General features: G+C 28.6%; 1 protein-coding gene across 1 annotated transcript; it reads left to right on the forward strand.

Moving 5' to 3' along the window:
* Window positions 1-325: 325 nt before the first annotated feature.
* On the forward strand, window positions 326-6,489 carry LOC124835089 (phosphatidate cytidylyltransferase 4, chloroplastic-like). The gene is made up of 8 exons (XM_047309966.2): window positions 326-632; window positions 1,459-1,727; window positions 2,896-3,086; window positions 4,008-4,132; window positions 5,037-5,170; window positions 5,409-5,524; window positions 5,858-5,960; window positions 6,098-6,489. Exons 1-7 carry the CDS (start codon window positions 402-404, stop codon window positions 5,947-5,949), a joined length of 1,158 nt encoding a protein of 385 aa, XP_047165922.1. The 5' UTR covers window positions 326-401; the 3' UTR covers window positions 5,950-5,960; window positions 6,098-6,489.
* The last annotated feature ends 7,507 nt before the right edge of the window (window positions 6,490-13,996 follow it).

Genomic DNA, 13,996 nt, shown 5'->3' on the forward strand with positions numbered 1-13,996 from the left:
TATGCAGTTAAATTTTAAAAATCGTTAATATTTAGTAAACTTTGTGGATGGATAGATCTTAGTCTAAATGCAAAACTTAAAGAAAGATATATATACGTATTTACAAAACTTTAAAAAAGGAAAAAACAAATTTGAAACACCATCTTCACGATAATAGAGTCCTTCTTCTTCCATGTAATATAAAAAATTAAACTTTTAAATTATTCTTTTTTAATTTTTAATTTAAAAATATTGTCAACGGACCAAAACGAGATGATACGATGCACTCAGTAAGGTACTACCAACGCAAGACAATACGATACCTACGATACGAATGGTATACGTCAAAAATGAATGTCAACAAAATCCGTCATGTCTTGTGTGAGGTGAGCTGAAGTCCATTCTCTTATCAACTCGCTCTCATGGCTCACCTTCGACTCACTAACTCGCTCTCTTCTCCCCTTCCCAAGAAACTCGTTCCCGTCTCTTCCCAATCCCTAATTCTACACCACCCTTTCTACTTCGCCAAACCTAAACCGTTCATCCGCCTCGCCCGCCGAACTGGTCCGCCGCTCGTCCTAGCTGCCGTCGGCCAGGCCGAACCGAACCGCCTCCCTCAAACCAATGCTCCGCAGGTCCTCCCCGAAGAGGAGGTATTCAATTCCAGAATTAACATCAAATTTCGTTCAAATGCAATTTCGTTTCGTTTGGTTGACTTATAACTGTTCACGAGTTCGGATAATTAGGCCAGTAGCGTGGTCAATTTAGGTTATACTATGCGCAATTTCGTCGTCCCTGAAAATATCTTATCTGAGTTCGGAGCCGGTTCGTGGAAACAGTAACGTTTATAATTTTAACCGATGAGGTTAATATTTAAGCGATTTTTGTTTTTGTGGCAATTGGTGTTAAGGTTTTAATTGAAGAAGTAAAATACAATGCCGTGTGCTGCAGTACTGGAGGGGAGGTATTCAAAAGAATAAGGAACTGGAATTTTTCACTGAATGGAATTCGTTTCATTTGGTTGTGTATGTTTATAAATTCCGTTAATTAGGTCAGTCAAGTGTTGAATTTAGGGATCTATGGTATGCAATCTCGTTGTCCATTAGTGTGTTGAGTCAACATTTTGAAAAACAAAGTTGAAATTTAAGCGATTTGTTATGTGGAATTGATTTTAATTTTTTTAATTGAGGAAATAAAGTAAAATGCTGTATACTGCAATCGTGTGGTGAGTTTGGATTTTGTGGGCTTGAATAGTGTGTTGTAGGAAGTACGAGTTTTGGTTTTGAAGTTGGTTGAGTTTTAATTCTATGGTCGAGGTTTTCTTAGTATTTTATTATTTAGAACTTTGAAGAACCATTGAGAAATTGTGTTAGGGGATGATGTAAACAATTTGAGTATTCATGTGGACGAAACATGGTCAGTGAAATGGGTGATTGTGATTTGTGATGAGTTTACAGAGGTTTTCATTTGCCCTTGTAGGAGGATTTGCCCTCAAAATCTCAACAGCAAGGTAGTCAGCTTAGAAATCGGGTTGTTTTTGGACTTGGTATTGGGATTGGTGTGGGTGGTGTGGTTTTGGCTGGTGGATGGGTCTTTGCGACTGCCATTGCCGCTGCTGTCTTCACTGGTGCACGAGAATATTTTGAATTGGTTCGGAGTCGTGGAATTACTGAAGGAATGACTCCACCTCCACGCTATGTATCACGAGTCTGCTCAGTTATTTGTGCCTTGATGCCATTGTTTGTCATGTAAGATTGGTTAGTGCACCTTAATTTTCTATTAGCGCTTGCATCTGCTAATTTTTAGTATGTGCATTTAACAATGAAAAGTTATTGACATTTATTTTACATGTCGAGTACAATTCGTTCTCTGGATTTTATCACTATACTTGTCTGATTATTTCGTAGCTTATATGCTCGTTGTGGTCTATGTTTTAAACTAAGATAGAAATGAACTAAAAATGGTAGAGGGAAGGGTGATGATGAAATTTGCATTATGCATATTTAAAGAAAATAGCATACTTTTGGGATCTGAAATCTCTCTCCCTCCTGCTACAAACTAAAAGAATGAATGAAATGGGAAACCTGAAATTTGTTAGTGGCTGTACCCTTGAAACCTGTTATCATAAACCTCCTTACCTTAAATAGTTCAACATAGCCCATTTAGGCTTGCTATGCGTTCATGTTTCACTGTGGAGTAACATGGATGAAGTAGCAAGGAATCGTCAAGGATGTATCCATTTTTCAGCGGCTAATCTAAATTAGTAATCTTTTGCATTTGGGGTGTATATTTACCATAGTAGAAGCCAAAAATGATGTCAGTTATGTCACCCTTTCTTCTCAATATTGGCTCTTTCTCTCAATTATTTTCTAGTTTTCTGTTTCTTCCACAAACCCACATTTCTGGGGGCCATAAATTATTTGCTAAAGATTACCTATACCTGTAAGGCAGTGTCTTTTTCCAACTTATCTTGATTGTTTCTCCCACATTACCCTCTATGTCTATTGAATGATATCCAAGGGATATCAACCTTCCAACAAAGTATCGTGTTTTATATTGAGAAAGAAAATTACCCTTAAGGATTTTAGTTCAAGAAGTGTTTTTGTTTATTATTGTTGAGGAAGAAGATGAAGATGGTTTGGTATGTCTTGCATGGGACATGCGAGACATTTGTGTTACCAAATTCTGTCATTTCTAACAGCCGGTGTGATGATTTCAGTCGTTCCTATACATTAAGGGGGGTTATGTACAACTAAATGAAGTTTGTGTACCAAACATAAGTGTAATATGGACACCTATGTCTATGGACACCTATGTGGAGATCATCTAAAATGTATTTTGCAAGTCCATAACTTCTGGTATGTAAGGTTGATGGGCCTTGCTTGCTGATTGATTTGTATTTCTGATATATGCCAGGTATCGTGGTCATGTTGATGTTTCTGTGACTTCTGCTGCTTTTGTTTTGGCTACAGCATTGCTCTTACAAAGAGGAAGTCCCCGTTTTGCACAGCTAAGTAGTGCCATTTTTGGGTTATTTTATTGTGGATATCTTCCCTCTTTTTGGGTGAAACTTCGATGTGGTTTAGCAGCTCCAGCCTTGAACACAAGTAATTAACTTTTTTAATTCCTCTTTCAGATTTAGTTCTGCGATTGTGGGGCTGGGAGGATGAGATCATTTTTTTTTCTTAAGCAATAAAAGAAATCTGCTGAATTGAAGTCCTCAGTTCTACCTTTCATTGCTGGTTATATCTCTTGGTAGTAGTAGTTGTAGACATCAACCTTGGTTTTACTATATTTTTTCACAAAATGGTTATGAATCTGGATGCTGCTATACAATATTCTTATTGTTAATTGTTTTATCTCAATTACTTGCTTCCCTTTTTCAGTAGTCTTTCCATTTTAACTCTGATAATTTTATGCTACTGTGTTCTTTAATTTTATTATTGCATGGAAATTGAGCTTAGACACTTGTTTGGGTGTATTGTTGGTAACCATTTGTTGAAGGTCCATTTCACATGAATAATGTAGTTTATCACTGTACTCTTCACTTTTCACCTTTGAAATGTGTGACTATGTGTGCCTGTAATTTATTTGTGTATGATTCCATGTTTGAACCTAAATTTCTGGATCCAAATGCACTCTTTGTTCATTGTAGTTGTTTAGTTCAAAATTTAAATACATTGTTTGAAATGTGTCATTGCCCGTGGCTGAAAGGATATTAAACTTCAAATAGTATAATAGTATGAACTTAAGGAACATTGGAACAAGTCTAATATTTTTCCTCCTTGTATAGATTAAGTACCTGGGTTTCTCTACTTTAGGAATTAGAAACGTATTTAGTTATATATCTAGTTGTTCCGCTTTCATGTGCAATGCTGATGTGAGGTGCATTCAAATTTGACTATCTGCATGCAGTAGCAGCTCTGAATTCAACAATGAATCAAATGCCTATATATAGCATAATTTTGTACTCCCTATTTTCTATGTCTTGAATTAGTGCATCTCCTTAAGAGATTATTATTTTGCAGGACTAGGAGCAACATGGCCCATACTTCTTGGTGGCCAAGCTCATTGGACAGTTGGTCTTGTGGCAACTTTGATTACCATAAGTAGTGTAATTGCAGCTGATACATTTGCATTCCTTGGTGGCAAGGTATATAAGCGTATTGGTATGCAACTTAGTTTTCAGCTTGTCAACTTGATGATTGTCAAGTTGTCCTGTCATTTTTTCCCGACTCTTTAGATTTTTTCAAAACGAAGTTTTAAATGATATCAGTGGTGTTCAAAAATTTTGTCTTAATATTAGTATAAATTAGATTGCTTTTAGTGAATGTCCTGGTCTTACACAACCTCTCATATCACATCAACTGGAGCGTGTCCACAGAATGAAGTTACGGATGGATTTTATTTGCTGGAAAACGAAATAATTCTACTATGGATATACATATACTAAAGTCTGGGTAACAAGTCCAAATAACTGATTGTCATCAGTGTTCTATGATAGTAATTATTCCCAATTTATTGGTGAGAAATTAATGTCTTACATGTCTCCACGTAATTTATATAATTTATTTCAATATCTCAAGTTTGACTTCACCTTTTAGTAATCTTGTGTGAAATAGTTTGAAGAGTGGCATGCACAGCAGTGTTTTGAAGGATATTCTTTTTATTAAAAAAATTCTACTCCAAACATGAGATAAGTGAGTAAATCTTCATGGATACAAGTTTGAAGCTTTGTGTTGCGAAACATTAGAGCATCACAGTTCTGAGTGACAATAGTAGGTTGGCAGTAAACAAAACCCTGACTTTTGGTGGAGCTAATACTTGCATTTACAAAGTGAAAAAACAATTTATCTTTTTCCTTGTACGACAGTGTTTAATGGAGGCTATTGTATTTTTAAGTAAGAAATTGGTGTGTAACTGATTATTATGAATCTGTCATGATACAAATTATTAGTTTTCCTTGACTCCTTTCAGACAGTTTATTTGTTATTTGTTCAAAAAATAACCCTCAATCTGGTGTTAGTTATGAAATTTCTTTTTGTACCGTCATGCAGGCATTTGGTAGAACTCCACTCACCAGTATAAGTCCAAAGAAGACATGGGAGGGTACTATTATAGGCTTTTGTGGATGTATAGTTACTTCTGTAGTACTGTCAAAAGTTTTCAGCTGGCCAATTTCTTTATCGAGGTACCCCCTTCCTGTCCATGAAGTTAATGTCAGTGTGTTATTCGATTTGTTCCTCTTGTTGAATTAAAAGTTTGAGTATCATTGTTGTTTTGTTCATTACAAGGTTACTTGTCATCTGTTAATCAATAGACTTTATTCTATTCTAAGATGAGCATTCATACATTTACCATGCATCTTTACATCCTGTGGACGATTATTGATTCATGGTAATTTGTGGTTTTTACATGGATTTTTTCAGTGTAATAGCACTTGGTGTTCTGAGTTTCCTTGGTTCTGTTTTTGGTGATCTCACTGAATCAATGATTAAACGTGACGCGGGGGTGAAAGACTCTGGCACACTAATACCTGGTCATGGTAATTCCTCTTTGCCTTATTTATTATTATCGTTTGATGCGGGAACTTTTACTGCAGACTGAAGAAATAGTAATATATAAATTGTTATTTTGGTCGAAGATGTGATACACGTACAATAATATGTTCATTAGTTTGCATCTATCTCTCTTCATAATATTTATTAATCTAATTTTCTCTCTTTTAGCCGTGCAAGTTCATTAATAAGTAATTACTGATGATAAAATTGCCACCAAATCGAACACCATTTGTTAGAATCCCACCACGTTTTTTTTTTTTCCATGAGAAAGTACTTGAGAGGTAGTGGATATTGTATTAACTCCAATCAATGCACAGGTGGAATACTAGACAGAGCAGACAGTTATTTGTTCACGGGTGCTCTAGCATACAACTTAATCAATACTTTTTTACCATTGTATGGCGTATGACATGAAACAGTGTAAGTGTTGCTTCAAGTTTGTTTAAATTTCATCTACTTTTAGTTTGAAACAATATGTTGTCAGTAAATATTTAGTGACATAATCTGTATCAAAGTTATTAAGATATTTTTGCCGGCTATAAATTTTTGAAACTTAGGTGGTACCTACATGGCATGTTCACTGACAACGTGGACGCGTTACCAACAAATTGAATTTAAATGCTAGTGCGTAAATTTGGATGAGCTTCTTCTTTGGAAAGATAGATTTTTCTGATGATCATCAGAAAAGGGAGCAGCAGGAATTTTAATATCATCACAATGACCATAGTGCTTTGCTTCTGCTTGATCGACTTTGCATGAAGTCATGGGATACAAGGACTCAACAGGGGTAGCATTGGTTATATTTTAACTTGTAAATAGCCACAATTGGATTTGAAAAAAAGGTTGCAGTCGCTCTAATTATTTTGATGTCTTGCTAACCAATAATTTGAGGATATTGTAGAACAATCATCATTACTCATCTGGTCCTAGTAAAAGTAGATTTATTTCACATCAGTGACCGTCATTAACATTCTCTATTTCACATCAAAACTTTATCCCTCCAAAATTTTAATATTGCTGGACGAATCAAGAAAACTAAATGGTAAATGGGGGCAACAATATAACTATACTGAAATCAGAATGCTTTTATTCGTTATATGGATTCTAAGCCTTAGCCATTGAGCAGTGAAAAGGAACCGAATAAAGTTAATTGAAAAGAGAACACTGATAGATATGGTTATTCTGTTTCTTCCATTGTCAGAGAGGACCAAATCCAAATCTATAGCACCCAATTCCATTTTGGTTTGGTTTCTCATTATCATACACTTATGCCCACTTTCATCAGAAACATAAACTTTTAATGAAATAAAATATGATTTAAATGTGTTTATGGTTGTTACAGAACACAAAATGTTTTGATTTTAGTTGTAATTTTTGCATTCTTCTAAAATTTTAAATTGTTACTTTTAATCCTTATAAAATAGTTGAATTTTTATTTTATTTTTTATAAATTACTTTTCTTTAGCTTTCATTCTCCTGAAATCAAAATCCACTATTTTAGTTCCTAAAAATCATATTTAGAAAAATAAATAAATAATATTTATTTCATGAATTTAGAAAAGACGGTATCTCAAGCTATCATACAACAAATGTTCGTAATCTTAAGTACAAAGATGTCTTATAATATTAATGAAGAAAATAATCTCTACAGTGATGATTTGATGATCCACATAAAAATGTAACATTATTAATATTATTAACATTATTATTATTATTATTATTAAGAGTATAATAAAAGTAAAAGGCAGAATATTATTATTAAGAGGGGGCCAGACAGAGGCATTGAATGAGCGAAACAATGAACGGTGTCTAAGGCCGAAGGATGCGCACAGCCTCTCATTGCCACACAATTATTCTTTATTTTCATATCATTTTAATTTAAATCTATTCATAAATAGCTTTTATACATAAAAAATTTCACAAAAATAAAAAATATATATACCTAAAATTTGAAGCAGTCTTCAAAAGATGAGTCATTGCAATGTTATAAGTCCTTATTAAAACACATCTCACTTTCATGCTTTACCCTACTTATTTATTTCTGAACTCATATATTAATGACTCACCTACAAATATTGATTCAAATTTAATACATCCTTCAGAATATTAATCCCTTTAAAATAATTTAGCCAATAATATAAATATTAGTTATTTATATTCCTAATTTATATTTTTTTAAACATTAGGTAAACTTAGTCCTACTCTCACACATACATACATATTATTATTATTATTATTATTATTATTATTATTATTATTATTATTATTATTATTATTATCAATCCGAAAACATAAAAAAATGATAAAAATATTAAACATAAATATCAAATAATTAAAGTGGTTTATCTTTTCTCAAATTGTGTTGAAATGATGAACTATTCATTTATTAGATAATTATATTTTAATTGTTAAGCAATTCAAGTCAAATATTGGCTTTTGCACCCACTTAATCCAAAACCTAGAAAATTAAATCAGTGATAAACCTTTTCAATTTCTTTTCTGACGATGACATTTAGACTTGTGTATTATTCTCACTGTTCACTTTCTTCATTTCTTTGTAATATACAACATTGAATTCATATTAAAAAGTAAAACTAACAAAAAATTAAAAAAAAAACAATTAAAAAGTATGTCTCGTAACTAATAAAAATAGTCTCGAGAAAACATATGAATTTAAGATAAATTTAATATTATTAACTTATTATAAAAGTATTAGACGGAGTATGAGAAAATGTAACGATGATGCTTCCCATAATATTTTTACTTTGATTAAAGAAAAAAATTATGAATATAGAGATTAAAACATTTTAAAGTTATAAAAGATAACGATAAAGAGACATGTATTTATATTTATTTATCGTATATTATAAAAATAAAATGATTATATTAAAAAATAATAAAATATTAAATGAATATAAAATATTTATGTGTTTTAAAGTATTATTTTTCAGAAGAAGATAGTGAAAAAAAAAAAGAAATTAGTAACTTGAAACAAATGAAAAAGAAAAAAGTTAAAGAAGATGTGAAAGTATTATTTAAAATGTTCCACCAAACAAAACCATACATTTGGTATGCTACTTTTTCCTTTGAGTACATGTTTTAAACTACTTTTAATTATAAATCTATGAAATATTTCTTGAAGAAATAATAAGAGTGGTTGAGAAAGTGTTTGATGTAGGACATTAGAAGTTGTTTAAAGGGCCATTCAACAACTCTTCACGCACTTTTTCTTTTAGGTTGAAAACCAGCAGCAATCAAAGAATATATTAAAAAAATAAAAATTATAATGTCACCTAAAAACTAAAAGTCAAACCTATTTAATTATTCGGATTAAAATTTAGAATTATTATTTACTAATTTTGTTTGGTGTGCATATAATCAGAATCAGCGTGACATATCTTAATATATATATATAAAAGATTACATGTAATTTGTAGTAATTATTTGAATATTATTTAGAATTATCATATATATGTATTATTATTATTATTATACCAATTCATTATATTATGACAATTTTGTTTTATCACGACTAAAACATTAATTTCAAATTTATTTTCAGTTTTCATATTATAAAAGTAAAATTAAAAATATCTGATTTATTTTTAAAATCAAGGTTTAAATCTTTTAGAAGTTTTTATTTGTGAAAGTTTTCCAATTAAATCCTCGATTTATTATATTCTCCAATTTAATTTTAAAAAAAATAAAATTTAAGTTAATTGAATTGCTGTCGTTAAATTCAAGATTATTGAGAAGATAAATCGTGGCCAACTTTTAAAACGGGACATTCTTACACCTTTTTTACTTTTCTTTTCTTTTTCTCATTCTTCACTCTTTATGTCACGCAATTGTTGGATCACATGTCTTGGGTTGGCTCACTCCCATTCATTCCACATTTTTTTGTAAAAGATATTAGGTTTTAATAATAATAAATATATTATAAATATACGAAAAGAAAATACTAAAAATATTATTTTTTCATTTATGTTTTTCTTTGACAAGCATTTAAATTATTACTTTTTTAATTATTTGATACTTATTTTTTGTTTTATTATATAAAAAAAGAAAATATTAAGAAAATTACTTTCTTGTTTATATTTATTTGATTGACAATTATCTTAATTATTAGTTTTTCAATCATTTTACATTTTTAAATTTTTTTTTATTCATTTTACTCTGCCACGTATTTCTATAGAGTTATTTTACTTCTATCATCTATTATATATTATAATATAAGAAAATAAGATGTTAAAAAAATATTTTATCATTCAGGTTTATTTTTTTAACAAGTGTCTTAAACAATAAACTTTTAGTCATTTAATAGTGCTAATTTTTTAATAAATAATAATACTAATATCAATAAAGATAAAACATAATAAACAATAATAATAATAAATAATAATGATAACATAAAATAATAATATTAATATTAATAATAACAAAATTTGTAATCCCAATACTAAAAGCAATACCGGTAATATTAATAATAATGCTAATACTAAAATAATTAAAAAAATAATACTAATAATAATAATAATATAAGTAAAAACTAAAATTAAATAATAATACTAGTAATACTAAGAAAATTTATTTTATTATTCATACTTATTTTGTTGATAAGGGTATTCAACGTTGATTTCTTGGTCACTTAACATTGTTAATTTTCTAATTATATTTATTTTGTTTCAAAAGTTAGCTTTTTAGTTATTTAACGTGGTTAATTGTTTTTATTTATATTTATTTTTCTATCGCATTACATAAAAGTTATTTTACCTTTTTTTATCTATTTATTTTATATTTAAATTTATTTATCTTAAAATAAAAACAATATTATATATTATATTTTTCATTCTTAATTTAATTTTTTATAGTTTTTATTTAATTCATGATTCAATAAATTATTAATGAATAAATTATATTTCAAATAATAATTTTTTATACTTTTTTTTCATTTTTAATTTATTCTTTTATGATTCTTAACTACTAGATCACTAAAATTAAATTTAAAAAATATATTTTGACTTTTATTTCTTAAAATAATATCATTTTAGAAAATAATATATATTTATTAATAATAAAAGTATATTATAATATATATATATATATATATATATATATATTATCTATTATAATATAATAAAAGAAGATTTTAGAAAATTTATTTTATTATTTATGTTTATTTTATTGACAAATATATAAAAAGTTAGATTTTTAATCATTTGAAATTTTTACTTTTCTTTTTTATTTGTATTTATTTTGTTGTCACATGGACATAAAAGATATTTTACTTTTTTATTTATATATTTTAATTTTAAAATCATTTGTCCTAAAAATGAAAATCTATTTCTATACTACTTTTTTCATTTTTAATTTTTTTCTTTTATAATTTTTAATTATAGACATTTAATAAGTTATTAAAGAATGTTTTATAATTAAAATATTGATTTTGTATACTATTTTTTCATTTTTAGTTTATTTTTTTATGGTTTTTAATGATTTTATTATTTAATAAAATAAAATTTATTAAAATATATTTTATTTCAATTCTAACAACATAATATTATTTAAAAAAATAATATATACTTATTAATAATACAAATTATTTACATGGTCATATATAAAATATGGTCTCTGTAAATACTTATTTTTTTTAATGTATTTGATTGGTTTTTATACTGATTTAATATCTAATAAATTATAATTTTGTTCTTAAAATTATATTTCAAATTTATGATTTAATATCTAATAAATTATAATTTTAGTTTCTAAATAAAATTATTGGTTTTTCAAATTTAAAATCGTCATATCAATATTCAAAACCACAATTATGCATTCTTAAAAATTATTTAAAAATTTAATTGATTTTTAAAATAAATAAATAAATGTTTATTTTTCACGTGTGTCTTTAGACACATTATAATCATCATTAAATTTTAACATATTTTCAATATATTTATTATTAAAGAGTAACTTCTATTAAAAATATTAATTAGTTTTCTATACTATATTTTTTTTATATTTTATCTTGTTATAATTTCTAATTACTTGTTCATTTAATAAATTACTACAAATAAATTAAATTTAAAGTATTATTATTATTTATTTTATTTTTATTTTTAATTTATCTATTTCATTGGTTTTTAAACTGATTTACTGTATAAACATAAATATAATTATTTAGTATTTGTTTTAATCATGTCCAATAATTTTATATTAAAACGAGATCAAACATAAATTAAATATTTTTTTCTATTCATCTTCTTGTATGTTAAGGACAAAATTAGATAAGACTCAAAAGTGGATAAATATTTAAAATAAATAAAATAAAGTGAAAGTTATTTAAAAGAAATAGTTATTCTTAAAATAAATAAATAATTACATCATACATTTTAGCTATTATTAAAAAAAATTCTCAATGTATTTTCAATATATGTGTATTACTAAAGAATAACTTACATTTAAGTTATTAATTCTTTTTTTCTATGCTATTTTTTTCATTTTTAATTTTTTTCTTTCATAAGTTGTAATTATTTGATCATTTGATAAATTGTTATAGAATAACATATATTTAAAGTATTAAATTTCTTTTACAATTTTATTTTATTTTATCATGAGTATATTTTAAAGTGATATTATTTAATAAAAAACCTAACATTAATCATTTTTACATAGTAACGGGTATAATGTTTTAAATAACTATATTTGTAACAAAATTAATTAAAATTTTATACTTAAGATTTGTCAAAACCCTTAAAAACTCCAATTTAGTGGAAGCCAAGTGTCAATGAAAAGATTCAGAATTTCAGAAAGTGGAAGACAGGTGACTGCAGGAGAGTGGACCGATCGGTTTGTGCAGGAAGTATAAAAGCTGACTTTTGAAATTCGATCCCACTTTCTACATGCACCCTTCTTCTCCAAACTGCTGAACCTCATTTTCTCCTCCTTCTCTCTAGATTTCTCCATCTTCTCTATGAAAATTCTCATCCTTTTCTTCTTTCGATCATCATTTAGGCAACGCCTGAGTATTCTTGGTGCCAAGAGCTACACTTTGGACCGATCAAGTTGTGGTTTAAGTTGGTGAGTACTTCTCTTCTTAAACCGTTCGTTTTTTGTCACATGCAAACCTAGATTCTGGTTGCATGAGTTTATCATCTTATTCTGAGCATTTCTGGTCTTTTGTTTGGTTTAGTTTCATAAATCGTGACCGTAGAATTCTAAGATTCCTGGTTGTGGTGAGCCATATACTGCATCTGTGAGTGTTCGACTATGTTTAGAGGTAAGAGAAGCTTATATAATTTGATTATGGTTCTTTATTATGAATGGTTGTATGTTTGTTTGTTCATTTGAGGAATATGAAGTATTGGCGTTATTGCATGTTTGTTTATATGAGAGGATGATTTATGAATAATGTGAATTGGGTAGGTGTAGGGTTTGATTTTTGAGTTTGTAGTAGTCTGCGTAATTTTGTGTTGTTAGCGAGAGTCATTATTGACCGTTCGGTCTATCCTTGGGTGTTCGGTCTGGACTGAATTCTTCTTCTGTGGAGAATTTCAGTTAATGATTGATCGGTTTCCTCTTAGTATACTTGCAAGTAAGCGTTCGGTCTGAGTATAGTTTCCCCTTTTAAGTTTCCTAATCAGTTAGTTAATGTATTTTATAATACTTAAAGTCGTAGATGTTATTTTATCCTTCATTGAAAATAAGTGTTGTGTAATTGTATATATATATTCCTTCATTTTGATATAAGTTCAGTAGTGCTCAGTCTTGAACCAAGCGCTCGGTCTCAATAGTGGTTGGTCTTTAACCAAGCGCTCGGTATTTATATTATACTCCATTGGGTACTATATTTGAACTAAGAGTGTTCGGTCCAAGTCAATAGTATTCGGTTTAAGCTTGTAGGGTTCGGTTTAAGTTCTTAGGTTTCATCAATAGTTATCATGATTTTTAGTTAAGTTTAAAATATATGTATTCTTTAGTATCGGTACATTCTTAGAAGTTCTGTCTAGTAAAATAACGTTCTGTAGTAACTCTTGAGTAACAAGTAAACGTCCAAATACTATCAAGAGTGTTTGGCTTATGATGAGTCTTATCTAGAATGGACCGTTCGGTCCTATACGGTGTATAAGTGGAAGACCGCTCGGTCTTACACTAAGTGTTCAGTTGTGTTAGTCTAGAAAGCATTCGAATCGTGCGGTGTTGTCTTTGGGATGGATGTTATTGTTCAGTTTTGGTTTCAGATGGGATCTGTTTCTATTGGTTCGGTTTGATTGTATTATGGTATATGAATGGAACAATATGGAAATGAAAGAGTATTCCAGGAAGGAATATCTCATGATTGGTTATTGAATGGTAGAGTATGAATGTGGACAAAGCTTAGCTGGTGTTTATCCTGATATTCTGTGATTACTCATTCTCAAGTAGAGAGGAGTAAGTCATGTGTGAGAATGGCAGGAGGT

This window comes from Vigna umbellata, chromosome 5, assembly GCF_029865625.1.
Source record: "Vigna umbellata cultivar VRB3 chromosome 5, Vumbellata_1.0, whole genome shotgun sequence".
In the NCBI taxonomy this organism is placed as follows: domain Eukaryota; kingdom Viridiplantae; phylum Streptophyta; class Magnoliopsida; order Fabales; family Fabaceae; genus Vigna; species Vigna umbellata.

Excerpts from the sequence above, each read along its gene's own strand:
- LOC124835089 (XM_047309966.2), top strand. The coding sequence starts at position 402 with ATGGCTCACCTTCGACTCACTAACTCGCTCTCTTCTCCCCTTCCCAAG. Across the intron at positions 1,728-2,895 it reads TTGATGCCATTGTTTGTCAT|GTATCGTGGTCATGTTGATG; the intron begins GTAAGATTGGTT and ends GATATATGCCAG. Across the intron at positions 5,171-5,408 it reads TGGCCAATTTCTTTATCGAG|TGTAATAGCACTTGGTGTTC; the intron begins GTACCCCCTTCC and ends GGATTTTTTCAG.